Source organism: Pseudopodoces humilis, chromosome 6, assembly GCF_049639895.1.
Source record: "Pseudopodoces humilis isolate 2021_Gansu_Grassland_sample_001 chromosome 6, ASM4963989v1, whole genome shotgun sequence".
Lineage (NCBI taxonomy): Eukaryota > Metazoa > Chordata > Aves > Passeriformes > Paridae > Pseudopodoces > Pseudopodoces humilis.
Window position 1 is genome coordinate 51,453,912 of NC_142205.1, and position 27,575 is coordinate 51,481,486.

The window sequence follows — 27,575 nt, forward strand, 5'->3', positions numbered from 1 at the left end:
CCTGCCAGGTATGAAACAAAATGTAAAGATTTTCAGACTTGAGTTTGTCACATCCTTATGACCACATGCAGTTTAGAAAGCAAGGCCATGCCATTTCTCCATGCTGCAGGACACAAAGTATTGTTTTCAGGGTCTTCCAGAGGTAACAAATTCAGACCATTTTGGGCCAAGTTATGTTGCAGCACCTTAATAAGACTTGTCCTGGCCATCAGTATCTCATAAAACAGAGTATTAAAGAACTGCATCCAGGACTGAATGGAAGATTGAAGAGAAAATTAGAAGTTCTCTGGGAATTTGTATTAGAGAGAGTCAGGGACAAGACTCACTAATGGGAAGGTGCCATGTCCTAGATTTGTTTACTTACAGGGTGAGAATTCTTGCTAGAAAAGTATTTGTCTTTGTTTTGACTGGGATATTTAATTTTCTTCACAGTAGCTAGTATGGGCTGTGTTTTGGATTTGTGCTGCAAACGGTGTCAGTAGCACAGGGATATTTTCATTACTGCTGAACAGAGCTTGCACAGCGTCAAGGCCTTTTCTGCTCCTCCCACCACCCCACCAGCAAGGAGGCTGGGGATGTAGGAGGGGTTGGGAGGGGGCACAATTGGTACAGCTGAGCCAAGGATACCCCACATCATGTGACATCATGCTGGGCACACAGAGCTGGAGGAAGAGGGGGACATTCAGAGTGGTGGTGTTTGCCTTCCCACGTACCTATTACACGTGAGCCCTGCTTTCCTGGGCATGGCTGAACACCTGCCTGCCCGTGGGAAGTGGAGAATGGATTCCATGTTTTGCTTTCATTGCTTGTATGGCTTTCTCTTTACTTATTACACTGTCTATGTCTCAAGCCATGAGTTTTCTCACTTTTGCTCTGCTGGTTCTTTCCCCCATCCTGAAATGAAGGGAAGTGACCGAGTGGCTCTGTGGGACTGCGATGCTGGCTGGGGTTAAACCATGGCTGCGTTACAAGGAAATCCTGCTCCGAGGTCAGAGAGATAAAACAACACAATCTTCTACCCTTTGATTGATGCTATGACCAGAACTCTTACAGACTTTTATAATACAGCTGCTTATCTACTGGGTTTTTCATTACAGATGCATTGTGTTTTCTACCCATCTTGATACAGCCCCTGGGATTGATATCTCTCCCTCTCTTACGTTCAGCGGGGAATGGGGTCTGTTTTATGTGATTAAATAGCCCTCCTGCAAACAGCCATAAACACCAATCAGCCCCCATGCAGCAGGAAAGCTTTAGAGCTGTGAATAGTAAACAACTCTCTTCTGCCATTGTAATTCAGGAAGGGAGTTGTGCAGCCTATCTAGAGCAGTTATTTTATGCAAAAGAATAGAAGAATGATATGTGATTACAGCCTGGTTAAAATGCTTCTTAAAATACTCCACATGGCACTTTAATCCTCTCCTCCCATAGCTTGGCTCTTGAAAAGAAACTCATTTATTGTAGTCACATTTTCAAACTGGACAACCCTGCCACCTAATTCAAATGCAAGGAGACATAAACTGCTTGATAGCAATTTAACTAAAGAGAATAAATGGTGGGAAACCCCCAATTATAACAACTCCTCAGCCTAAGGAAACATTCTGCTTATTTAACAGAAGGAGTTTAGCTTTGTTTTTAGTTGACACACTTCAGGAAAGCCCACTAGCGTACCTAGCAATAAGGACAGAAAAGCAAAGCACCCACAAGAGCCTCTGCTCACATCGTGACACCAGATCATGGTGCAGCCTGACAGCTTGTGCAGAGGAGACTTTCTGCTTACTGTAATTATCCTTTAAAGAGACAACCCCCTACACCCCAAAGTCAGGATTTTGTTGGCATGAGCAAGGTTTAATCCCACAGAAGTTAATCATAGGTTCTGGCAATCACTTTTGTATAACAACTGTCCAGTTTGACCACCTGATCTGCTTCAAACTGGTCCTCTTTCTTCCCTCTCCCTCCTTAAACAACATATTTTTTTTTACTCCTAACACTGTGAATAAATGGATAAGTTGGATTGATTGATATAAGTCAATAAAATTATATATTACAACAAAATGCAGTTTTACTAGAATATTTCCCACTATATATATTGAAATGACTGTCAAAAAGCAGCGAGCAGCAAAAGTCTGCTCAGTGTCTATCTCCCAGACCAGACCTGTTTTCAGATTAGATATTAGAGATCTCTCTGGCTGTAAAACTTCTTTGTGCAATCAAATGCATAGGTGTTTAGAAGTATGGACCCAGAGCTTGTAAAACAACCACCACCTTGGAGATGCACAGGGCTCCCCTTTTGTATCTGAAAAATTGCTCTTTTTTTGCATTTTATTTCTCTCCGTGGTATCTTAAACTCTCCTGTTTTGAGACTAGGATGACTTTAAAAGCAATCATCTGTTTTAATGATATCTTCTGATACTTAGAGGCTCAATGCTTATATACGTTAAAGACTAGAAAAGTTGATTTTCCCAAGTATTCTACTAGTGTATTTTAGTTTGCAATTTAATTTTCCTGTGCCATTCATATTACTTCACTAGCATTTCATTGCCTACCAGTATGTTTATTAATGCACTGACTATTCATGAATGATATTGAAAGATGCAGGCTGCCTTTATCTCTCCACTTTTTCCTTTCTATGAATTCCAGATGTAAGAGTATTAGAAGGAAAAAATTCAGAATCATTTCATGAGGCACTATTAAGTGTCCTACAGTGGAGAGACTTCCTACAGATCTACTCACTGCAATTGCATTTGCTGGTCTCTGGAACAGATATTTTGTTTGTTTAGTATCAAGTTGTTGAACAGAAATTACCTAAATCTGTCAAAACTGTTTTATGAATGATTGGTAGAGCAGCTCCAAAAACATCAGACAAGATCCCTCTTATGCTTCTCTCATGATTTTAGACTTGCAGCCTTGCAAAGTCATGCTTTAAGGCTGGAACACATGGGATGTATAAAATGCACTCTCTCATTATTTCTATTCCTCTCTGTTTTCTGTTGTATATATCCTTTAAACAGCCTGCCATTCAATCCCATCATTTGCATTTTTTAATGCATCACAAAGTACTTGGGTATTATTAAAATATGTTGATACACAGAAATGATAGCTGGAAACATTTAAGCAAGAAAGGGAACACATTACCGAGTTCTGTGCCTGCAGCAAGTGCGCTCTCCTGCCTCCATCTATTGATCGTGAGACAGAGTCTGCATTTCCCTTGTCTGTGTGTGATACGTCCCCAGAGCAGCCCACCACGCTGGGAGCCTGCAACTGGGCTTCAAAGTGACAGTCAGAGCTTGGGAATGCTTCATCTGATTGCAAATGGAAATTGCTGCACAGATCAACAGTGAAACATTGTAAGCCGATGGAGATAACAAAGGGGATGTGTAACACATGGAGAGGTGAAGGGTGGAAAGAAGAAAGGAATTAGAGAGCTGGGGAAAAGTTGGAGTAGCTGTTATCCAAACAGAAGGGACAGAGGGTCAAAAAGCAGACAAATGAAAAAGTAAGAGGGAGGAAACAAAGTGAAGTGAGAATTCAGAAGGAAAAGAACAAGCAGAGGTTGCTTGGGTCTGCGTAGGAGTCTCTGTAGTCCCCAGACACTCTCGGGAAGGTGGTGTTATTAATCTTCATGAACCTAGAAATGTTACAGAACCTCTGCAGGAAAAGCACTAAGTTAATGGAGATAAAACAGAGAATAAGAGCTCACAGGACCAGAATAACAGATGCCTGATAACTTGCATGTCCCCTGTAGCCAAACAAGAGTGCTCCAAATGCCAAACTACTCTTTTTTTGTCAGGCATTTTGTAGAGTTTTTCTTTCTTAGGATAACAATAATACAAAATGACATAGCAATTTTTGACAGAAATTTTCCACTGATGCTTTTTAAAAAGGGATCTGGAACTAGATTTAGAAAAGAGAATGTGTATTTGCTAAACTGCACGGATCTTTTGTCACCCACCCTCCCATAGGAAAATATCAGCAAGAAGTGACCTAAAAAGTAAAAGAATAACTTCAAGTAGGACATTTTGCTCATCCCAAGCTTTGCTTCCCTAAAGGTTGCACAGACATGACCCATATGTGATGTGACCAGACTAGGAAAACATGCCTGGGAGTTTGTAACTTCCATCAAAAGTCCCTCTGGTTTAATAAAAAGCAATGTACATGCTACTCAAAAATCCAAAGAAGGGAATATCCCTCCACAAGCTGCTGACACAGAAGGAGGTTCAGCGCACTGAGGCACCTCAGCACAGCTTGCTCATCATACAGTTTTTGGTCATTTAAAGCTGTTGGTGATAACCTTTTTTGCCAAGGCAGTGCCATAGATTGAAGATCTTGGGAAGGTAACATATAAAATTTTAGCAACAGTATTAGGGGTAGATTTATGTGTTGGAAAAAGTTACAAACATTTATTATCTAGCAAAAGTTTCCTTGCATTGCTTTTTCATTATATATATCCAGCATGTTTTCATTGTAAGATGCCACACCAGAACCAATATCACTCTAGCAGCAGGGCCCAAAAAACAACTGAGACCTTACAAAACTGACCCCTCAGTATCTTTCTGCCCCAAAGAATCTCTATCTCCCAAACCCTTCCTGGCCCCTCCAACAGATAAACTTTGGTTTTAATTGAGAGAGCGACATGCAGCAGACCTTCCATTTTGCTCCAAATATATCTGTGAAGACATTTCAAGTCTGTTACTCTTTAATAAATCCTGTGTGTTACTCAGGAGATGGTTTGTAACAGCACCCAGGAGAGCTGTTCCTCTTTCAGATCTCTCCCATGCTAATGCATAATAAATGCACTCATCACCTACTAAATACTCACAAACCTTTTCTTTTATAGAATATGGCAACAGCATTGCTCTGTTAGATGTGAATATGCACAAACTAAGCTGCTCATTTGTAGGGGTGGATTCAGCATCCTTTTCTGTTTATATCGTCCTTTCTAACAGGTGGCTCCCTAACAGAGTGTGACCAGCTCAGAGAAATTAGGCAACAAATAATACTAGCAAAAAAAATTCCTGTGAGCATTATCCTGACATACGCATGTTCAGCTTTTACGACCACTGACTGAAAATGCACCCTTTTTCTTAAACTATTTCCTAATTGTCAGTTTTCTTACTCCCTGATACCTTCTAAAATTTTTGATCCCGTAAAAATCCCAGCTTCAGGACAGAACTCAGTATTTCTACAATTAATCACCTGTCAGTGCAAAGGAAAGCAGCATATATGCTGCTTAGTTATTCAGAAATTTAAAGTCTGCCATATATAATGCTTGGGACTATGGCATTCAGATGTGATAGGACCATGGAAACAAATGGGGATACATACCAGTCTGGCAGCAATTCCCAAAGTTCTCAGCACCAAAAAAGGCACCAAAAGATAAAAGTCCTCACACAGGAAGCCACAAGCAGTTACTCCACATGTGGTGGTCGAGGTAACCTCACCATCAGAGTCATGTGTTCTCACCTTCCCTACCTATCAGACATATCCAGAAATAACAAAAAACCCAACCAACCAACACCAAAACAAAACACCAAACTCCTATTTGTTATCTCAACTGGGTTATCTCAACAGCTGGAGACTGGGGGCTATTTCACACACAATTACTTCTACTAACACACAAAAAGTTCTACTTTTTGGCACATGCCTGAGGATTATTTAAGAGCAAATGGCTGGCAGTGCACCCTGGGCCTGATAGTGGCAGCTGCCCCTACACTCCTACAGAGCTGTGCTCCTGCCATCAGGACAGGGATGCACTCCAGACGTTTTGCTCATGAGCCTATCTTAATTAGTCCAGTTCTACATAAGAAAAACATCAGGTGAAATGTCCACTCACAAAGGAATCAATTTTCCTCTCTGGATGGACTGTTTTGCCCCATAAGAAGATGACTATAGGGTTAGAGACAGGCTAAGGTGTGAAGTACTGAATTTACATTTGGCCATCAAGATGAAGCATCACTTCCCCATCCCATGTTCACTCCTCAAAGGACTGTCATCTATCCTTTCTCCAGCTAAAAGTCTGGACTCAGCTCTCTGCAAAATGCAGTTCTACAGGACTGAAGCAAAATTAGTTCCTCAGAGTATATTTTGCTGCTTCTTATTTTTATTGCCATTTCTAGTCATAGAACATGATCTTAGTTTGGTAACAAACTATTTGTACAAAATAAGCCACCAAGAAAAATAGGTTGCCATCTTAGACACTCCTGACCATTTTCCAGACAATAAAATTGCCTGTCTACAATAGCAAGGAAAGAAACTTGGACACCTAAATTAGACACCTCAAGTTACACATGATGAGAGTATATTTTTTCTTAATTTGGACCGAGTCAAAGTGAAGCAAGGTTTCAAGAGATAATTATCTTTGAACAGAAGACAGGATATATCTGTGGGGAGAGCCCTAAATAACCAAGTTTTCAGGCAAACAAGCATCTGAAAACAAGCAGAAAACTTCAAGATTAGAAAACTGCCTCTGAGATTAATGCAATGATGTTGTTGCTAATCAATGAGAGCATTCAAAAGAAATACGTAGCTGGCAACATTGAATCTGGAGAAGCTGAGAAATAACAAGGAGAAATTGCCCAATAAAATCTTATTCTTTCCCTATTTTCTTATTGTATCCGACTCTTAAGAACTTTTAGTTCCCATGCTCATCTTCTGAAGTTAGCCTTTAGCTCTCCTTTGAGGATGAAGGCTGAAAGATCAGGCACAGAGAGGCTGTTTTTTTTACAAATACTATTCATCTGATAATGGTGGTGTTCATTAATTCAGTTCGTTCTGGGGTACAGCAGTTCTTTGGTTTCCCCCACACCCCATCTTTGCCAGTATTTAGATGGTTATCGTGTGTGTTCCTCTCTCCCCTCTGATTTGGCAGCTGTAAAATAAACCAAAGGGAAGGAAAGAGCATAAAGAAGCAACAAAACAGAGCTGCTCAGTTGATGGGTAGCAATCATAGCACACCAGAGACCGGGTTGTCAAGGTTTTTGTTAGTGTAATAACAAAGGGGAGCGTTAAGGAGTTTGAAGGAAAGACACGACTACCGTCTGGAGGGAAAACATACCTTACAGAAGGGTCCTTAGAGAAAGCATAAAGATACTTTGCTTGAAAAAGGAGTTGCACTGAAAGCTCACACAAATGATTTCCAATTCAGAAATGAGAAAGCTGCAGGGAGAGTCAGAATTCACCATGAAAGGCCTTGAAAGTCAAGGCAACTTCTTTTTTTTTGTTGTTTTTTCTTTTAAATCCAAGAGCATTTTCAATGGAACTAAATGCAAAAGGAATTCTTTATAGAGGCCCCTGAAAATAAGAAGGGAACTACTGAAATGAGAGGCTGGAGGTCATATGGGTAAATCACAGACATGGTATGGAAAGTAAATTGGCAAGACTTAACTATAGATACTTAAGATACACCAGTAATAGAAAGAAAATTAAGATGATGAAGTCAGCTTCTGTAGACTTTATGTTGACCTAACTTACAGGTCAGGCACAAACTGCAGAGGAAAACACAAAAAAAATATTTCAGATGAAAGAAGCTCAACTCAGTTCAAGAGAAGTGAAACTTCAAGCTGCCTCTGTGGACTCAATTTGTTTGGACTTAAGGGACAGTGATAAGTTATAGATAGAAAAGACTATGGTCCTGGATGTAGGATGGCCCACAAAAATTGCAGAACAGCTCTGGAAAGTTTTCCAATAAAACTGAGAGATGAGAGACAGAGCAAGCAAAGACATTCTACCTTCCTTCTACATGGAAGGTAGAATGGCACAGCAGCGCAGCAGGACAGCAGCCAGTGACATCTGAGGTTGTTGAAGTGACTGGGACATACACAGACTGACCTTTGAAGAGAAGTCAGGAGTAACTGGGGTGGCATTTCAGGGAGAGCAAAAAGGATGAGGTACATTCAGTAGCATGTAAGATGAAACAGGAGAAGATGAACTCAGATAAACCTTCCAGAAAACTTTGGAGACAAAAGAACACAGCAATAGTTGGCTCGCTTAGTTGCTTAATGAGCATATGTCCATGTAAATCCATTTCTTGCTGTGTAGGCTAACTCAAACTTTGACTTACCCATTCCTTTGAATAAAGCCCAACTCTGCAGAAAATAACTTTTACAGGTGTTCTACTCTAGATAAAACCTGTGAAAACTCTCTAGAAAGTCAAAGTTATATCAGACTTTATTATAGACTCAGAAGGGTTGGTAAGGGAGAGCAAACCTTTTGATAAACATACCCTGAATTCTGAGAAAATGTGGTGTTAGGAAAAGTTTTGCATTTAGTTTTTAAAGCTATGCACAGAATCTGCTTCATGCTCTGTTAACTGTCACAGACCAGTTATTGTACTTCCCAAACACACTGAGCTCCTGAGCTAACCCAGATAGCTACTGGCCTTTTGATAATGCCTGAAAGTAACGCTATACTGTGTTTGTAGTGCTTTCTGGTCAGGATTCTAATTTTTATCACTTCTGTAAGCTTTTGAAAGCCCCAGATATGGCAGTAAAGATACACAGAATTATAGGGAAAAAAATAAAAAAAAGCGAAAAAAAGCCAGACCATCCACGATAATGCAAAGTAAGGGCAGTCAGTGCCTTTGGTACTGCAAGGCACCTGCCAGCTCCAAATCATGGACTGTGCAGGAGGCAGTAATCACAAAATAGTCAAACTGCACCTTCAGCTGCAGGACTGAACACATCAAGGTCTTAAGGGTACTTGTCAACCTTATTACTCATAGAGCAGACACAGAACCTCTCATCTGACCAAGAAGCATCGGTTCCAGAGGCAGAGGGGAATCAGGGAACTGGTGTCTGGGTTGATAATCAGCCTTCTAACCCACAGCTGCATAGTGTAGCCGATCCCCTGGTCATGAACTGAGATACACTGGAGAACTGTCACTGCATTTTCATATGCTCTCACCCCTTCTGCTTCCTGTCCCTTTCTTAGCCACTGCCAAACTGCTGAATCTTGGTGCACATCCAGTATCCCAAAAGTCTGTCTTGGTTCTCTTTTGCTTTCAGTGTGCTTTTATTGGCCTGCTCCATGGCCAGACATGTTCACAACAAAGATGTGTGGACTATACATTAACTAGATTTTTTGTGAAGCAGTCAGTATATCTGCTACAAGAATGGCAATTCCAATGGCAAATTTGTGAGTATATCAGGATAATTTATTAATTCAGGAGGGGTTTTGTCCCATCAAGTTAAGTCTTCATGATGTTGCTACTTCTGTAAACGAATTAAGCATATCCATGGTCATTTATTAACAATTTGTTCTAGCACAGAATTGCAAACTGTTATTACCCCTTCTTCCCAATACAGATAATCTCAGCAGAGTTTTGTTATGGTCTATTAATTAATATTTTTACTATTACAGTATTTTCAGGAGGGTAAAAGTGCCATCCACAGTGTCCATGGAAAAAAAATCGAGCTTGCATGCTTCCACTGGCATTGCAATTAGGATCACAAGGAAATCCAAATCTCAAGACCAAATTCCTTTTGATACTGTGAGCAAGCTGAAAAGGAAGTACTACGAGCCTGCAAGGAATTTCTCTTAATGCACCATCCAGAAGCATTATTTCACCTGACAATAATTCACAAGTTTCCTAGCAGCTAAATATGTTGCAGATAGAGTTAAATAGACAGAAGAGGTTTCAAAAGCACTCAGATTCTGCCTGGGAAAGGAATTTTCCACTCTGTGCTACTGAGAAAAATGAAGATGCTGTAGGCTATGGTATCATGTTCAGAGGAACAAGGTGGGTAGGATAGGGCATTAGGCACTATTATACTCCAGGGAAGAAAGAGCAGACAGGGGCACAATAGAAGCGTTTCATTATATTTTAAATGGGAATAGTTCCAAGGATAGGAAAGCCTGTGGTGCTTGTAAAGGATTAAGCAGGGTAATGTGCTTTTTAAGAAGACATAAAGAGGTATGTAATGTGATATCTTTAAGCTTAAATGATTTTTCTTGGAGTCCTCAATGAATGTTTAAGCAGGCATGACTTGGGCCTCCGTAAATCCTCTCCGAATAAATAACTTCCGCAAAAATAGAGATTCCTAGGACAGAATGAGATGCATATTTCATAACCTATGCAAAAAAAAGGAAAATCAATTTGAGACACATGAAACACTCCGGAATAATATAGAAAAAGAGAAGATAAAAGTGAATATTCTCCAGAATAATCCCAGCTTATATAAAAATACAGCTACCTCCCCATCCATTTTGATTTGAAGGTGCAGGAAGACAAACAACTGAGTGCTTCCCTACCTTAAATTCAGACCATCAACAGCTTTTTGCTGCCTTTTGAGAAAGGAAGAGACAATAAGTGGAAGAAAATATCTAAAGTGCCTGTACTTTTCAGGCTTTTGACTGTTTGAGACCTGTTTAAAAATGCTCTCTCTTCAGGGTAAATCTATCTAGCTGCTCTCTAGCTGGACCTGTGGTATTTATAGCTGTTTGCTATGGATGGAACAGGAGCACACAGGTGATATGTATGCACCTGATTTATGAGAGGAACAGGACCAATAAATATCAGAACCTGAAAACTTACAATGGCATGATCTTCCCATCTTATTTCTCTTGCCTGCCCTGCCCTCCTGCCAGGAAGAGCAGGTCAAAGCAGCAGAATGCCTGATTTAAAGTGGGACTGTGCAATCACTGTCATTTGGCTGTATTGTATTTGCACTCACACGGATGCCACTGCACACAAAGACACTGGTACAGCAAGCAGGCAGTCCTGCTGAGTGAGAGGGGTGAGGTGCTGAGTGAATCAGTGGTTGGCCCCTCTCCTCTTCCCCCTGTTTATATATACATTAGCATTAGACTGCTACTTTCCACACAATAAAATAGTGCCAGCTCCACTGGAGTTGTCAGAATAAAAGCAAGACAAAACTGAAGAACTTTTAGGATTTTACAAAAATATTTTGGGAAGCATCTTCTCTGAAGGCTCCTTGCAAACCTCATTTAACCTCTGAGGTGGTGCAGCAAGGGGTGCTGTTAAAGATGGAAATATCCACTGCATCCCTGCCTACCCTGCATACCTCTCCCTCCTATCCCAATCCCTTCACGATCATTTCTCAGCTGAGTGGAAGTCCCTGTAGCTGTTTGGAGCACCCATTAAGTCTCTGCTGTCTCACTTGGCATTCCAGGAAGGTTTGCTGAGGTGATGCTCTCGCACAGCCTGGACAAACTGCTCTTCAAGCACGCTTTAGTGCTGATGAATGGGAGAAACCAAATGAGGCACAGAGGAAGACCTGTTGGTGTATCTTGCCCAGGGTAATAATGAGGTTAATAGCTCTGATGTGGCCAGTTAAATTCATTAAAGACCCTGAAAAGCATTGTGAAGCATATAAGTAGTCTAAGGGGACCCATGAATTCTTTCTGAAATGTTTTCTTTTTTTGAAATGTGTTACAGAGATTATAATCTCTGCCTTTTATCAGATACCTTTTAAAATATTTGTTTTCCTTGCCTAAGATTAGCTTTTAACATCACTTTCTTCATACAGCTTTCTTCCTGAGCAGGCCAGCTACAACTTCCCAAAAGCTTCTGGTGAACAGCAGCTGGCAAATAATCTTTTTCTGTTTCATTTCTTCCTGTAAATTGAAGAAATTTACAAGGAAGAAAAAGGTAGGCACACGCTTGACATAACTTAGTTTTTTAACATCATCATTTGCCTATTCCTGGGAAGCAAAAGCATGGGTAATTAAGAACTTGGATGTTTCTGGTTTTATGGGTTTTAGGACAGCAACTGCCAAGTTTCCAGGAATGAAAACTCAGTGACTGTAATCTGGAATTACCTGCCAGCAGGATATACCTTTTGTTTGGTTTTTCAAGCTAAAAACTGTTATGTAAGCACAGTTATGTTTGATGTACTCTGGTTTTTGATCCTTCTGAAACTCATTTTATAACTTGGGAAGGGAAACCAGAAAGAGGGAAGGTTCTTGGTTTTGTTTTTTTTTTTAATATATACAAAAGGCAAATCCCAGCTTTATCAGCCACTTACAAGCTGAGGTAAAATATGTTCTCTCAAAAAAAGCAATTTCCTCTAGCCAATAAATCTTCAGACCTTTTTTTCTTGCTCTTTCAGCTTATGAGTTTATCTAAAAGGGTTTCAAAAGTGCAGTTCCCTAGGACCTCTCCTGCCTCTTTTTCATGCTGTTTAGTCCTTCAGAGGAGAAAATATGGTGAGAAATTGGTTATACAGAGGTTGGACTGGGGATTTTTAAAACTCCAAATAATTGTTATTTTTCAGTCTTTTGATTATCAAGAGCTCACCAGTGATTTCATCATTCTTCTTAATATACTCTTTTCTCTTGTTACTAGAGTGAGAGCAACAGAAATGTCATGTTTTCCTGGCCAATAGATTTTGGTGGAGACAATAAAGCAGAGTTCATCTGGATTTTTAGAAGTCTCTAAATTGAGATTGTAACAATGTAAACACACAATTCATGGATATTTTCTGTAAGAAATCATCACATATTGAAGTTTAAAATAAAGTCATCAAAATACGATTTTCTTTGATTTGATTTAGAAGTCTGAATATAAAGATACAATGGTAAGGGGGAAGCTTGTTCACAGTCACTCATTAACCTATATTGACTCTTATAATGAATCCTTTCATGGACTGGTGTTTCTATAAAAGCTGCAGCTATCAGCCAGAATTTGGGAGGGAACTACTGCATTCACAAATGTGCCTACAAAGAGCTTTCAAAGTGTTTTTCCACTGCTAAACCTACTACAGAATGTGTTTGTGAGACTCTTTTTAAAGCCAAATCAGTCATTCCTGCCTCCTCTCTCAAAACAAACATGACCCAGAGCTACAAGAGAAAGCCAGGATTTTCAATGTCAGGAGACTACAACAAAAGATATTCAGTGCTTTGTGTTCTGGGGTTCTGAGTCCAGTGCTCCTGTTCCCATTCTGCACCCTTACAAACACAGCCATCTCCTATAAAAACACCGGTAAATACCATTTACCGTTTACAGAGCATCTCCAGTGGGAAGCATAAAGGAAGGATGCCAGTACCTTCTGAATGCCTGCAGTGGACTCCAGGACGTTGTTCTCGGAGCCGTTGCTCCTGTTGATCATCCGCCACATCTGGGAATACATGCTGTCCCTCTCGAAGGGGTTCATCCCTTTCACCCGCACGTGCTCGTACACGGCCGAGTCCAGGACAGTGCCGTAAGGAATATCCGTCTGCCTCGAGAGATCCTGCAGAGACCTGAGTTGTCAGGGAAGAGAAAAGAGATGCAGGAGACTTTAATCCACATTTTCCTGCACTGAGCTGTGCATCCATCTCATAGGTCACATCCTGTATTATTTTCAGCAATAAGAACATTTTTGTTGTACTTTCATGAATTGCTTTTTCATCATATTTTCATGTTATCACAGTTCATGTTATTTAGTCTAATAAATCTGTTCTGCTTTACATGTTATCTACTCTTACCCTTTTCTATAAACCAAAAGAAATAAACAATTTTAGAAGTTTCTAAAGCATCCCAGATGGGGTCTGGTCAACCAAACTTGCTTTGAACTTAAAAACTGTATATTAGAAACATTTAAAGTTTCCTTACCTCTTGGCCTTTATTTTCCTTTCCTGTAGGATTGTTCTCCTGTACCTTTGATTCTTTGATGGCACTCATTAAAATTTCAAAGTAACTACTGCAATATGTCTACTGCTTAAAACCTGTTATAGCTTTCCCAGCACAAATTAACTGTGTGTAAACTGCACAAATCTAGTGGATGACACGTAAGGACAGTCAAGGAGCTCAATGCTGTCTTAAAGAAAGCAATAGAAAATTGTAAAAGTTTATTGCAGACACAGAAAATGCAAACAGCAACGTAGGAAACTCATCAAATTCTAAGCTGTGTTTCCAAAAAAATGTAAATATGAAGGCTAGTGCAAATGACCCTGTGGCGCAGGGCTTGGAAAAAATTAAATTCTTAGGTGTTGTGAGGATGGCACTGAAGAAAACAGTAATGACATCTCAGCATATGGATGCCACAAACAAAACAGAAGGTAGGAAAAGAAGAAATCAAGAGAGATCAATGGCAAGGGCTAAGTAAAAAATAAATCCTTTGAAATTTAGACATAATGGGCTCAGAAAAACATTGACCAAGAGCTAAATTCTAGTCAGATAACATATAGTAATTATAAGGAAGGCATATATGTAATTGTAAGGAGTAAATAACTAATGGTATTAAAAACCCTCAAATCATCTCACTTTCTCCAACAAGACTGCATTCCTTTTAAACAGGGAACCTGCAAAGAGCCTGTACATATATGGAATCATCAGAGGTGAGATGCTACACATAACATTTCCTGAAACCAAGTGTATTGGTCTTCTACCAATACAACAATACCAATAAGAAGTACCCTGTTCTATGAGGAAAAATATGAGACCCTGGTAGACGAAGGCATTAGGACAATAAGTACTGTGGTCAGTTTGCAACTGAATAGTAAAAAAATAAATAAATTATCAAGTCCAGATAAACATGTATGAGTGCTGAAATATTAAATATAAAATGGCTGAGCTGTAAGAAAAAATGTGAAACCTCCTTACAGCCAGTGAACAAAAGGAAAGCAGTAAATATTTTAAAAAGTGGCAGTCAGGGGAATTACAAAAGTAAGCTACTTAGGTCATGCGCTTAAGTTTAATAAACATACTGAAATAAGGATTAATACAATTTTAAAGGCCAGTCCTGAAGTCCAGACATAGCCACCAGGTAGATTTCTCCAGGGAAAGCAAGTCAATCATCTATTAGACTTTGAAATTACTAAAAAAACACTAAGAATTTCAAGAACTTCCTCTCACCAAACAATACACAGATGGTGGAAGCATGGATAATCTTCAAAGGAGAAGTTTAGAAACATTTCCTAGCAACTCTGGGTGGCATTAGAAATATTCAGTCAGAGTGGATGCTCTCGAGGGATTTCAAGGGTAATAAGAACAGCTTTTGCAGAACTGAAAGGCTGAACAAGAAGAGTGTGACCCTGTGGATGGGGACAGCAGTCAGAGCTGAAGCTGAGGTGCTCAATGCTTGCATTGCCTCACTCTTCCTCACCGAGGTCTTCCAGCCCTTTGTGACTACAGACAGGGTTCAAGAAGACAATGAACAATGAGCAGGAGGTGGTCAGGTAAATCCCAACCAGACAAAGCAGGAATTGATTTGGATCATTAGATCTATAGAAGTCAGACTGTGCTGAGAAAGCTGGCCCATGTCCTTGCAAGGCCACCTGCTTTACTTTTTGCAAGGTGAAGGAGGCTAAGGGAGATCCCTTGCTACAGGAGAAAGAAAATAGCTAGATTGTATTAAGAAAGTGAAAAAAAATGTTCATGGAATTACTGCTGGTTGTAGTACCAGCAGTAGAACCTCATGGAGTGAGTCCTCTCAGCACATGAAGGAGAAGCAGCCGACGGGCAGCACTCAGCATTGACTCACCAAAATTAAGTCATGCCTGACCAATTTGGTTGCCTCCTACACTACAATTGCTTCATTTGTGGACAAGACTAGAAATACTGGAATGGTAAACCTTAACTTTAGCAAGGAAGCCTGCCTATCTGCCTCCCACAATATTCTTGTATCCAAGGAAGGTCATTAGACAGCTGTGTGGGAAAGCAGGTTTGATAAATTCCCGATTGACTCACAGCATATCCCACCTGCAGACTGCTAACAGGTACCCCAGAGGTCTAACCCGGGACATGTCTTTACTAATGACTTGGAGGAGGTAAGCAAGCACCCTCCTGTCAAGTTTGCAGATGACATGACATAGAGGGACCAGCCACCTGCTCAAGGACACGCTGAAGTTCAGATGGGCCTAGAAAGGCTGGAGGAATGTGCTGTGAAATTCATGAAGGACAAATAAAAAGCTCTGTAGCTGGGGATGAATAAAACCCTGCAACAACCAGGCTGAGCACAGCTCTGCAGAAAGGCACCCTGCTAGGCAGCAGCGGGCCTTGTTGAGAGCTTCTCCATATTTTACCATTAAGCAAAGTGTTGTGCAAAGTGCTGACGGTCTATCTGTCAAAAGCATCACTGATGAAAGGCACTAGATAAATACAGCATACTGTATTCATCCACTCTGTTACTGCTGCTGCCGCCAGTACATTCCTGTAATCAACTGGCAGCGCTCAGCAGTGCAATGAGCTGTCACAAGATGCATGCTGCAATGTCCTGTAATTGTCATTTGTCATACTAGAAAAGTGTACAAAAAGTATTTTTCCAGTCTCCAATTTCTAGTGACAACACTTAGTAAAATTGCAATCATTACTTTACAAGACTCTGTATAGCCATATAATTTCTAATAAAACAAGCAACAAAGCATTTTTTTTAATTTATGATTGCTAAGCAAGATATAATTGACAGTTGTAGTTGCTGCCACAAATCAGTTAAAAACAGCACAAAAGAAAAAGAGCTCCTGTGTATAACTTTGATATTTTCAGAAGGGCAAACCAGCACAAGGCATGAACTATTAAAGTGCACTGCAGTACTACAGTCAGGTATGGGAAGCAAAGAGGATGAGAAGCAAGTGTGCTCTCACACCCCAGCCACAGCAGCAGGGAAATAACAAGGAGAAGAATTATGTCAATGCCTTCAGGAAGGCATGTTGTAGTTGCCATGTCTGGCATTAACTAGAGTCTGCAGTGCCTCACTGTTAGGTGTGCTATCCTAAAACGTGGGATGCCTCCCAGCTGCCCTACTTGCATCTTTTCACAGTTGCAGGCAAGGTTCAATGCTGAGAAAATGATGACAAGAGAACAAAAGCAAGACAAATGTAAGTGTAAACTCTATGGATGTGCTGAATGCTGTTGGCAGTAAACCCAAAGTTCTGGTTCACCTGACCATATGCTGAGGAGCAAGAAAGAAGTTTAGGAGCATTGAAGGTGTACATGTCTATATTCTGCTGCATAGACAAGCTGCAAATACAGCAAAGAGCTATCACGTGTCAGTGACTCCCTCCCCTCACACAAACATGTAAAATGGGATCATAATATCCCTACATATGACCTCCTTTGGAAGTTGTTTGATAACTCACAACTCTGCAGTCTATTGCTGAGACACTCAACCTAGAAGCTACAACAAAACAAAATACCGCAAAACAAAGAGAAATTACAAAATTTGAGAGAAGTACTAGCATTATTAAACCACTGAGGTTCCTTTACAGAAGAAAGAACTCCTAAAACTGCTTTGTCTCCAGCCTGGTTTGTAGGTTACACGTTTCTTGGTGTACCTCTACCCCTGGATTAAACAATTCATTCTCTTCTCAGACAAATGTCTTTAATGCACATGTAAATCCTCAGCCTCAATCTCTCCCCCAATTTCATCACACAGCTGCCACACCAGATCTCAAAATAAGGAAAAAGCATTTGTCAAGCTAATTAATTACTACAAGGGGATCCTTTGATGCCCAAATCCTGATTCCATTACCCACATTGAAATGTCATTTTTCGATAGTTCTCAGATGAACTATCTACAAAGCAAAGCACTCATTAGCATGAGTAAGCAAATGATAATTTCACATTTTAAAACCTTTTTCTCTTTTAATTTCTAGTTTTGAAGCAATAAGGTAATGAACGATAAAATCTGTTTAAAAATATGAAAAAAGCACATATAGTGGAAAAAATTGTTAAGAAAAGAAAGATACTTTAACTGAGCTTGTATATAGACAAATTCTACTTCTAGGGAAGTGACCACGCAGTCTGGTCATTCTGCTTATTTTTGTCTATCACTCATGCAGCATTGTGGGGAAAAATATTATGTGTGGCCTTTATGGTAAGTGTTTTTCTCATTGCAATTACTGGGATAATACCAATATTATCCCAGCATCAATATTATCCTAAATTAACTAGGCTAATAGGGCTATTCTGAGGAGGAATGTAGTCATTTGAGGAAGAATTATTAACAGATGTATTTCCCAGCATTTGTTGATTTTGTTTAGTATTCTACACCTTAATCAGCCAGTAGTTGTCAGGTCACTTTCATTTTATGGCTTTGTACAAATCAGTTACTTTGCAATTTAAAAAATTGTCTCTGCCTCCAGGTAGAAGAAAAACATAGTAGGATTAGGATGTTTCTTTCTCCAAAGCATACCCTTTTCTATAAATTCAAATCCTACACTTAGAATTATAACAAGTTCACACAGGTCAGACAAAAGTGTTAAAAAATTTCACAGAAAAATGTTAAAAAGCAAGAAGTCAGCTTCATAAAGAAGGAATTTCTTTATGTGATAAAACACCACTGCCATCAGAGAGTTGGGCATCAACTTATTTTTGTAAACCTGGGTTACTGACCAATTCAGGCTAGCTGTGCTAGACTTGGGTGCTGCATAGAGCTGTCTGTAAGAATCAGTTACTAAATTTTCAGCAATAAACAACCAATGTTATGGCCTACACTGAAGTTCTTATTTATGACTAATTCAGATAACGCTTTCCAGCGCTTTTGTGCTATTTTATTCATTTGTCTGGTTGGTTGGGGTTTTTTCCTAGGACAGTAAGGATTAATTTACAAGCAGATTTAGGGTTAGGGAACAGGGCACATTAAGCCAAGGAGTTTAGCTGTTGTCAGGGTGAGCTGTAGCAGAAACCTGTAATATTGCTTGCAGGGTGAACCATGTTAAAGGGAAGATTAATGAAAATGCATTGGGCAATATCTAATTACCATGTTCTGTGCAACCCCCTTGCAGAAATCCTGCAGTCAGTTGCACTGAGCTGTACAAAGCCTTAAGGACTTCTCAGCTTCAAGTGAATCATGGTTTAGCAAAATGTTGTGAGAAGAATGGCTAAGAAAGACAGACCTGATTTCCCACTATGCCTCCATTTTTGGAGGCCGAGGTCTCACCTATCAAACAAGACACACTTGTTATGAGATGGAGAACATAATGTGAACTTCTGATTTTACAGAAGACAAAAGAGGCACGCTTACCCCCCACAACATGTACAAGCTAAACTCTTATGCTTCCACATTTTAGAAGTGGATTAAACTTCAAACCACCTAACACCAACCTTTCAAATGGCAAATCATTTGACTTCTCTGTTCACCCAACTCCCTGCAAAATGTCAGTGCCCATGAGAAGGTGGTGACACCCTCTCCTAATCCAGAAAAAGAATGCAGTAATTTGAATAAAATCAATCTCTGCCAGTTGACTCTAATTTAGTCCTAAAGGAATCATAAAACATAATAATGTCAACACTGGCTCAGTGATGAAATTCGGAACGTGAGCACCTCCCAGAAATAGCTCCGGACCTCCAAATTTATATGGCATTTACCAAGAAAAGCCACTCCTAATTGCTAATAATTTATGTTGCATTTGAGAAAGCAACCTAAAGATTTAAAACGCATAGAAATCATGCTTTGCTGCCACAGTATTTTGGCATTTGAAATGCTGACTCTCTTGATTTAAATGTCATCTGCAATGTGGGTCAAGTGTGAACAAAAGATGCATCCAGGAACTACTTTAGAACTTGAGGTCCTCTGCTCATGATATTGTGTGTTGGTAGAAGGTGAAAAGTTGAGCTCCCAGAGGTATTAAGAGTAGCCGTTTCTCTGGAAAGGCAGATTTAACACCCATTCATTTTACTCTGGTTTCTCTAAATTAATTTTAAGATTGCAAAAATTTGATTCAAATTGAACACTGAGGCAGAGCACAAATGCCATCAGGTGAGGTCATACAGCAAAGATCTACTTTGAAACTCTATGGAGAAAGGGAACACTTATTTCTTTAAGGGTCCTCCTTACTGGATGGGCTAATAAAATCCTGCTTGCTTTGCCACTCAAAATAGAGCTCTGGATACCATGAGGCACCGATTAGGAAGAATGGCCCAGCCTTCCCACCAACTGAACAGGGGAAGCTGCAAGAGTTCTGAACAGAAAAAGCTGAAATATTCAAACGTATCCAAAAGGTGAAATGCAGTAACTACCAAACGTTTCATGGAAATGAAATAAATGTGCTGTGGGCTGCTTGAATCCTACTACCTTTTGTAAAAGATATCACAAGGACCATACCTACAACAACACACTGTAATATCTGATTCTAGCTGGAAATGTGAAATGAAAAACTATTAACTACTTTTTATATATGTGCAAACCCACTGGCTTTAATTTCTTTCCTTTTTTTCCTGGCTTGTCTAAAGCTGACAAGCACTACCACCAGAATCTGGATTATTTTTTTAAATGCTTATACTCATTTCCATTCTGGCCTTGAAGGCTCCCCAAAGTACAATTTGAACTGTTAAAAAAAATAAAAAAGAAAAAAGGAAAAAAGGAAAAAAGGAGCATCAGCTTTTTTCTTTATTGCTTATTCATGTTTTCCACTTTGCAGTAATTCAGCATGATAAACAAACAGCCTCTCTCATATGTGCTGGTTGAAGTTCCAATTTTGGCAGTTTTGTAAACTAAAGTTTTATACTCACACCATAGTTAGGATAACTTCATTCCCTAATGAATACTAAACACATCTAATTACTCTATTTTTGAGCTGGATGTACTGTTGAAAAATGTCTGTTCTTTCATTCCAGGAGCTTTCCAGCTGCAACATTTTCTACTGAATAAAACATTTTCAGTGACTCTTCCCATAAATAATACAGCACAAAGACCAATGTAGTCCCAACTGTACATAATAACCTCAAAATTCCACTGAGGCTTTTCTAGTGACATCATAATAAACTGCAAGAAAAAGCTGAAGATGTATTAAATTATAGTTTGGGTATATGTTATTCTTTTTTACACATCATAAGAAAACACAGGCATTTGTCACAGTAATTTGAATATTTTTCTGGAATACTTTAAAATTAGAAGGGACATGATTTCAAAGCAGAATGCAGAAGCATATTCCATTCTTGTAATGACAAACTGAATGAGTGAATATATCATTATAATTTATTTTGCATATATAAATTCCCATGTTGTTTCTTTGCAGTCCTTAGTCAAATTTAAATCTTTTAATACTTAATAAATAAATCAACTTCCCTCAAAATATCAAGGTCAATGTTGACAAACATTGACACAGAATATTATTTTATTCCCATACAAATTTTGAAGGCATTATAATTGAGACTCCAAAGTCAAATGATTGGATTGTGTTAAAATACCCCGGCAGCATTTCATCATCTGAAAATCTGTTATTCAGAACACAAAAGAAAATGGTAACTTGATTTAAATGGTAACACAACTGTATCAGGGGAGTAATCTTCTCATTTTCTCCTGACTTTAGTCTGTTTTATATATCCCTGTCTTAGAGTATGGAGCTTTCTAATAGATGAAGGTGGTAAGGTTTACCTCAGAAAGGAAGGATAACAACCACAGAAAATTTCCAGTTTGGAATGTAAGGACTGGTAAAGCCTGGGCAATTTGGTCCACGGAACACCAATTTCTCTCTCCACCTTCACCACCCAAGAGTCAGGACATAACTGTGCACTCAAATCTAAGTACTGCTTCTGCTCTTTGGTCCAACTTGGACTTCAATTGTAAATGAAAATTGTCTGCTATTGCAGATGTTTAGCAGCCCATGTGAAAGCCTGGACTGGTTTTCACTCACAGAAAATCGTCACCTGGAGGAGAAGTACATTTGTATGAGCACAGTGACTGCTGGCATGCAGTGATGCTTGATCCTGACCTGTGAATTCACAGGAGGCCAAGGCTCCCCCTGCTCAGTCTGTGATAGTGTCTCTCTGTCTCAAGGGGAATTTCAGAGAGATTTTGAAAGCAGCTGGACCAGAGGCAGAAAGACCTCAGGTCATGATACACATAAGTCAGGGACTTGAATCAATGACTGTACTGGGAAAACAGAATTTTCCCTAAGGTCAGTGTTGAGCCTGACTTGAAGGTCAAGTTCTTACCTTTCTGAAGGAAGAAATACAGTGAAATGTGTCTCTCTTCTTTAAAGTCACTGTGATTTTTGCAAAGAAGGATATATAAGGATGGGTAATTTTGTCACTCTAACATACTTTCACAGACTTGTAGGCTCAAGATTAACCTGCTATGAAAAAATGGTCAGCTGCCCCTCACAGTGCTTGGTTAGCTAATGCTCCACTGTATTTTCTAGTCTCTGCTTTGACCCAGGAGTGAACATTTGAAGGTGAAGGACGTTGCTGCAGCAATGGGAGCAAGGATAACTCAGCATGAAACTTGCTGAAGGAGAGGATCCTGGAGTACAAAAGGGCAGAGAGAGAGGGTAGGAGACCTAGAAAGGTTCCTATAAAGGTATGGAAAGATGACATGATCTTCAGAAAAAGACTGGAAGGTGTGACAGAAAGAGTTCACCATAAAAGGGACAGGACATTCATTTTTGGGAGGCATAAAGCAAGGGAACGAATAGATGGAGTAAAGAGAACGACATGATTGCTTATGTAGCAAGAGAGTTCCCGGAAGCAGAAGGAGCAAAGATGACAAGGAGTGAGTTTGTTACTGTTTGTTGCTGTTAACACATCTCTGCCTTGGCAAGAATAGGTGAAGTCAGCTTTGAGCTCCCTATACATTGAGGAAGCATTGGGTTCCTTCCTGACCAAAGTGTTAGAACACGAATATTGTGGAATACATCTGAATGGAAAGCAGAGCTGGAGAACAGAGTGGCAATTTATACTTTCCTATTTCAAACACTGATACTGTGTGGTCAGCTCAAACTCAATTGCTTCTTTCAAAATATGTATGTGTGCAAACATACATATGTATGTCTGCCACAGGGAAAAGCATCTGCTAGAGGCCAACCATTCCAATCCTAAAAACAAAGTGTCTCCAGGGAGACCAACAGTCCATGGCATATTGTTATTTTTCTAACTTTCCAACTACTTCTCAGGAGGATAAAAATTTATTCCTGTTCTCACATTTAAGTAGAACATTTATACCCCTCTACATGTATATTTATGTTCGCCCTCCTTTCCCTTGAATCATTCTTTATCAACTTACTGGATGGAGTTCTCAATGCGTGTGATGGTGAGGAAAGCTGCTAGGTTGGCCGTGTAGGAGGAGATGACAATCAAAGCAAAAAGCCACCAGGCTCCCATCATCAGTCGGGTTGCCAGGGTTGTGTATGGAACCTCTCCTCCTGCGGGGAAGAAGGAAAAGCAAGAGTTTTCATTTGGCAGAGGAATGCTTGTGCATCGCTCAGGATAACTAGACCCCAAGGTTAACAGAGTAAAGCAGTTCATTAAAACCTGGTGCTTCAGTGAACTGAGCAGGATTTGGAGCTGCACTTTCTATGCAACAAAAAGCACTTAAAGAAGCCCACACTGTCAGTTGTCATTCCTGTGTTTAATCTCTTTTGCTATTGTGCCTTTAATTGCAGTTCATCTGCCAGTCCTGTCCAGAAATGGAAATAGACTTCTAGATCTCAGAACAAAAGGAGCCAAAGTAAATTCTTACAATGTTCTTTCCTTAGAGATCTTATCTACAAACCTTAATTAAGTTTTTCTTTCATTCTGGGGAACATAAAGTCAAAAAATCCCATCAAAACACAATTACTTTTCACAGTTCTGTAGGCAGGCAGATGCTAGTGAGAACCATATGTATGTGTACAACTTGCTGCAAGTGAAACTTGGACACGTAGGAAAAAAAATCACACGTATTGAAGAAGAAAGCAAACATTGTTTTGTATTCCTATAGTTGCTTTCCTTTAAAATCCAACTGCCATGTAAACAGAACATGAGCAGCAATTAAGCCTCCCAGGATGAGCTGCAAACTATCGACTGTGTGACAAGAGCCTAGTAATGCAAACCATGAAAAGCAGCAGTTTTTATTCAAATAGCTGCCCCAAAACACACTGGTTTGGAGTATTTATTTGCAAGAGCTCTTTCTGTTTAAAAATATATATGAATCTCACATTTTTAGATGAAGGAAAAACGTTATTTTTTTTTAAATTCCCCTTTTATCTGCAGTGTGTTCTGTCACAGCTACCAGTAACTAGGGGGGGATAGGTGAACACAGCAAACACCCACAGTCAACTGCTCAAGATGTTCACCCTTTTCCTCTCCCGCTAGACTCAGCAATTTGAGAAGCTGATATTATTTTGAGGTAGTTTTCTCCTATGCAAAATCCTATGATGGTAATACCTGGGATTTGTAAAAGTAATTTGTTACCAATTCAATTATCTGTAGGTAGTTTGTTTTGTACTTATGTAAAAACACCTTAATGTTTCCACAGCAAGTAGGTTTAAGGGAATACAAATAACAATTATTCCCATTCCAAGAACAAACAATTTTCACTTATGTACAGAAACTGGAGGTTTAATCAGTTTGTCTACTAAGGATCCTCTTACTGCCTTATTCAGAATTTTTTCTTACCTATACAAAACACCAGGAACTCTGCATTGCTATACAAATTTGAATTTTTTTTCCTGCATCAGTGATGTGGAATTGTACCATATGTGAAATAATAATTGACTCCATTCAGTTATACCCGTGGTGTACAAACACTGAAATCCTTTGCCTTTTGAGATTTCCAGAACTGACAGACAAAATCTGTTAGCTCTACAAAGCTGGAAACAAGTTTTCTTTTATTTCCAAGATGCCATGTAATAGTGTGAAATAAGAATTTACTGATCAGATTGGGAGATATTATTTCAGTGTAAGGATTATTGAAGATGAACACTAACTTCAACATCTGAAGATTTGAGTTTCTCTGCTGAATAAATTTTGAATTACTTTTAATAGAGTATTTCTATTTTACAACAGTTTTTTCAATGTCTTTGAAATACTTAATATAAAAAAGTTTTTTTTAATAAAATGAAAAGAGCAATTATATTAATTTATCAGAAAAGGATGTTTGTCCTTTTAAGTTTCAGGTGCCAATACCTACAGATAATCTTCACACTTAATTGAAACGGCTAGTGTAATTAAGAAGAAGCCAATGATATTTTGGATATCCTTGCATTTTCATTTTTCAGCTTAATGAGTACAACTCTTAAATTCTCACATTTCTGAATTGAAATTAAATGTCAGAAGAGAGAGGACCATTGAAACTCACACACCTGCCTTCTGGTTGCAGCAAGGATGCTGTGCATCAAGTGAACATGAAAGCCACTATAGATCCCTCAGCCACAGCATTCCCTACTATCCATACAGCTTTCCCATGCTTCCGTAAGGTTGTCCCCACTTTTCACTATTACTTTTTCCTTTTCCCTCCCATGTTAAAAGTAGACTTTGAAGACCATGAATGCTGGTTAAAAATAAACCATAAATGCAAGTGTTTTATGGTTTGTGAAGCCTTGCTCCTAATTCACAGTTGTTCCTTGTATACCAGCAGTCAATAAATGAAGTTTGAGGACAAAGCTTGTATTGAAGTACATATACAATAAACACATAGCAAAATAATACCTCACTCCTCTAACAATTCTTGCACTGAGGCTTCTTAAACCATCATTTCTAAAGCAGGGCTGACACCACAACTGCACAGGTGCATGATGTTTTTAAGCAGTACAGGCAGGGCACTCCACTTTTCCCAGTAAAGAAACAAAAATCAAAGGAGATCTTTTACTGCCATGGTATCATTTCTTTGGCATCTATTAGGAGACTTAATGTGATACAGTCTTGTTCCATTGTACTCTTTGCTAAAACATTTCCTGCACCATGACAGTTCACCTTAAGAAACCTCTTCATTCGCCCCAGTTTTGTTTCTGGGGATACAACTTTCTGAAGTTTTCTTTCTGTCCCAATCCACATTTTCTCAGTGTAGAAGAGTGCCAAGTCACTCAGGAGAGCAACAACCACTGCTTTTCCATTAACATTACCACAACAGAGAGCTACACACCTCAAAGATATTATTCTCAACTTTAAATTGGTGTGCAGGAGGGACAGACACACAAACCTCCCTGAGCTCTGCTTTCCAAGATCTAGGATGAGTTTCAGGTCCATTGACATCTTCATGGATCATGCCATGTTCTAGTTACAAGAGGTTACACACAGGGCACGCAGTGCAAAGCAGGAGGGAGCCAAGAACACAGAACAAATCTTTGCCTGCTGTTGTCCTTTGGATCATACCAGTAAAGCTTAGTAGCCCCTAATGGCAAAGGGGCCACCTGTGCAATATAGCCACACATTGATGACCAGAGAAGAACCTATTCTGTGACACCTCATCCCTACAGCAAAATTCATCAGTGGAGGTCAGCACACTGGTAGGGCTACAGTAAAAACACTGCTGTTGGGGCATGATGGGCAGCGCTTAGAAGTACTGAGTACTTTTGTACTTTCATGTACTTTCATGAGTACCATGAGCCCCACTCATGGAACAAATGGAAAATACAGAGGAGAGCAGTCCTGGAGTTGCTTTGTCATCTCAAGAGACGGATCTCAAAGGAATAAGAGGCTATATTATCATTTTTTGTGGCCTTTCCGATACGGCCGCAGTAGGTATAGTGCAGCACAGAATTCCACTACCTGTATATCAACTATGTTGTGGCTACATCTTCCAGTATAAGTCATCTGACATGTGATGGGTGCTAAAATCACTTAGAAAATATCTAATCTACCTTTAAGATTTTCAGATTGCATGTGCAAGAAGGGAAAGATATTTTCCAGAGTAAACTGAACTAGAAAAATCAATCTTATTGGGAGTTTTCTGAAAAAGTTGAATTACTGTAGAAGTCACAGTGAAAGAAATTACTTCTAGTCCTCCCACTCTCATCTAATGCAGCTCTCCTTCATCAATCCTAGACCATTTTAATGCTGGCCTACTTCAGATGACAGGCTTAGACTGCAACTTATAAATTTCTGTTTATTCACATTTTTTTCCAAGTGCCTCGAGCTAGATAGAAGGCAGAAAAAATAATGCATTGTCTTGATAATGCAAACAACATAATGCATAATTATGACAAACTTAAATATCAGGATAAAACCTAACTTAGAAGATAAATATGAAACTATACAATTACCATACACATTTTTATTTAAAGACAATATTTTCCCTCATTAGTATTCCGTTTAAATGTTTCTTCATGTCAAAAAACACAAGAGAGGAGTACAGGCAAGAAGGAGGAATGAAAACACAGGACAAATGGGCAAAATAGGGAAATTCAGGATCACAGCCTGGTAAGATCTTGGTATTTTATAATTCTGGAATAAACTTGAAGACTTCAAAATGCACAGGCTCTTTTTCTAAACATCTTGTTCTCAGGGATTTGTCAATTGTTTGCCTGAAGAAAAACTGCAGTGAGCTGAGTTTCTGTGTAAGGAGTTTTCCAGATAATTTAAAGAACCATGAAAAATATGTTAATAGTGACTGTTTTGTTGAGGAACTGTAATGTTATCAAAATTAAAAGCAAGAATCTCAACTGTGCTTGGAAAAGGAAGGTGAAGAAATAATAGGGGGGGGTTATCTGGGGACAGATTTTGATTCTGCTTTTTCTTACAAAAATTCTGTCCACATTATTGGCCTTTGGTAAAAAAGCACAAAGAACTTGGGAATTGGCTGCAATTTAGCCTTTAGCCTGTAAGAATAGCCACATCAATTAAGCTGTGCATCTGCAATTTCCGTAAATAAAGATGCCTGTTGCAAACAGTTTAGATCAATGTACGTCTTCTGTTTTCTTTGTGAAAGGGACATTAATAGAGACTGTGTGTAAGGGAAGTAGTTTGTATTAACAAAGAGGAAAAGGCATTTTATATTTCC

At 39.3% G+C, this 27,575-nt stretch overlaps 1 protein-coding gene across 2 annotated transcripts in view; it reads right to left on the reverse strand.

Annotated features, from left to right (window-relative positions):
* The window catches only part of GRID2 (glutamate ionotropic receptor delta type subunit 2), a 671,390-nt gene that overhangs the window by 74,935 nt on the left and 568,880 nt on the right, over window positions 1-27,575 (reverse strand). For both annotated transcript variants that reach the window (XM_005517465.2, XM_088056469.1), the window contains exons 12-13: window positions 22,881-23,019; window positions 13,005-13,200 (exon numbers count right to left, since the gene is read on the reverse strand). In XM_005517465.2, coding sequence (XP_005517522.1) covers window positions 13,005-13,200; window positions 22,881-23,019 — 335 coding nt within the window. The remainder of the gene's footprint in view (window positions 1-13,004; window positions 13,201-22,880; window positions 23,020-27,575) is intronic.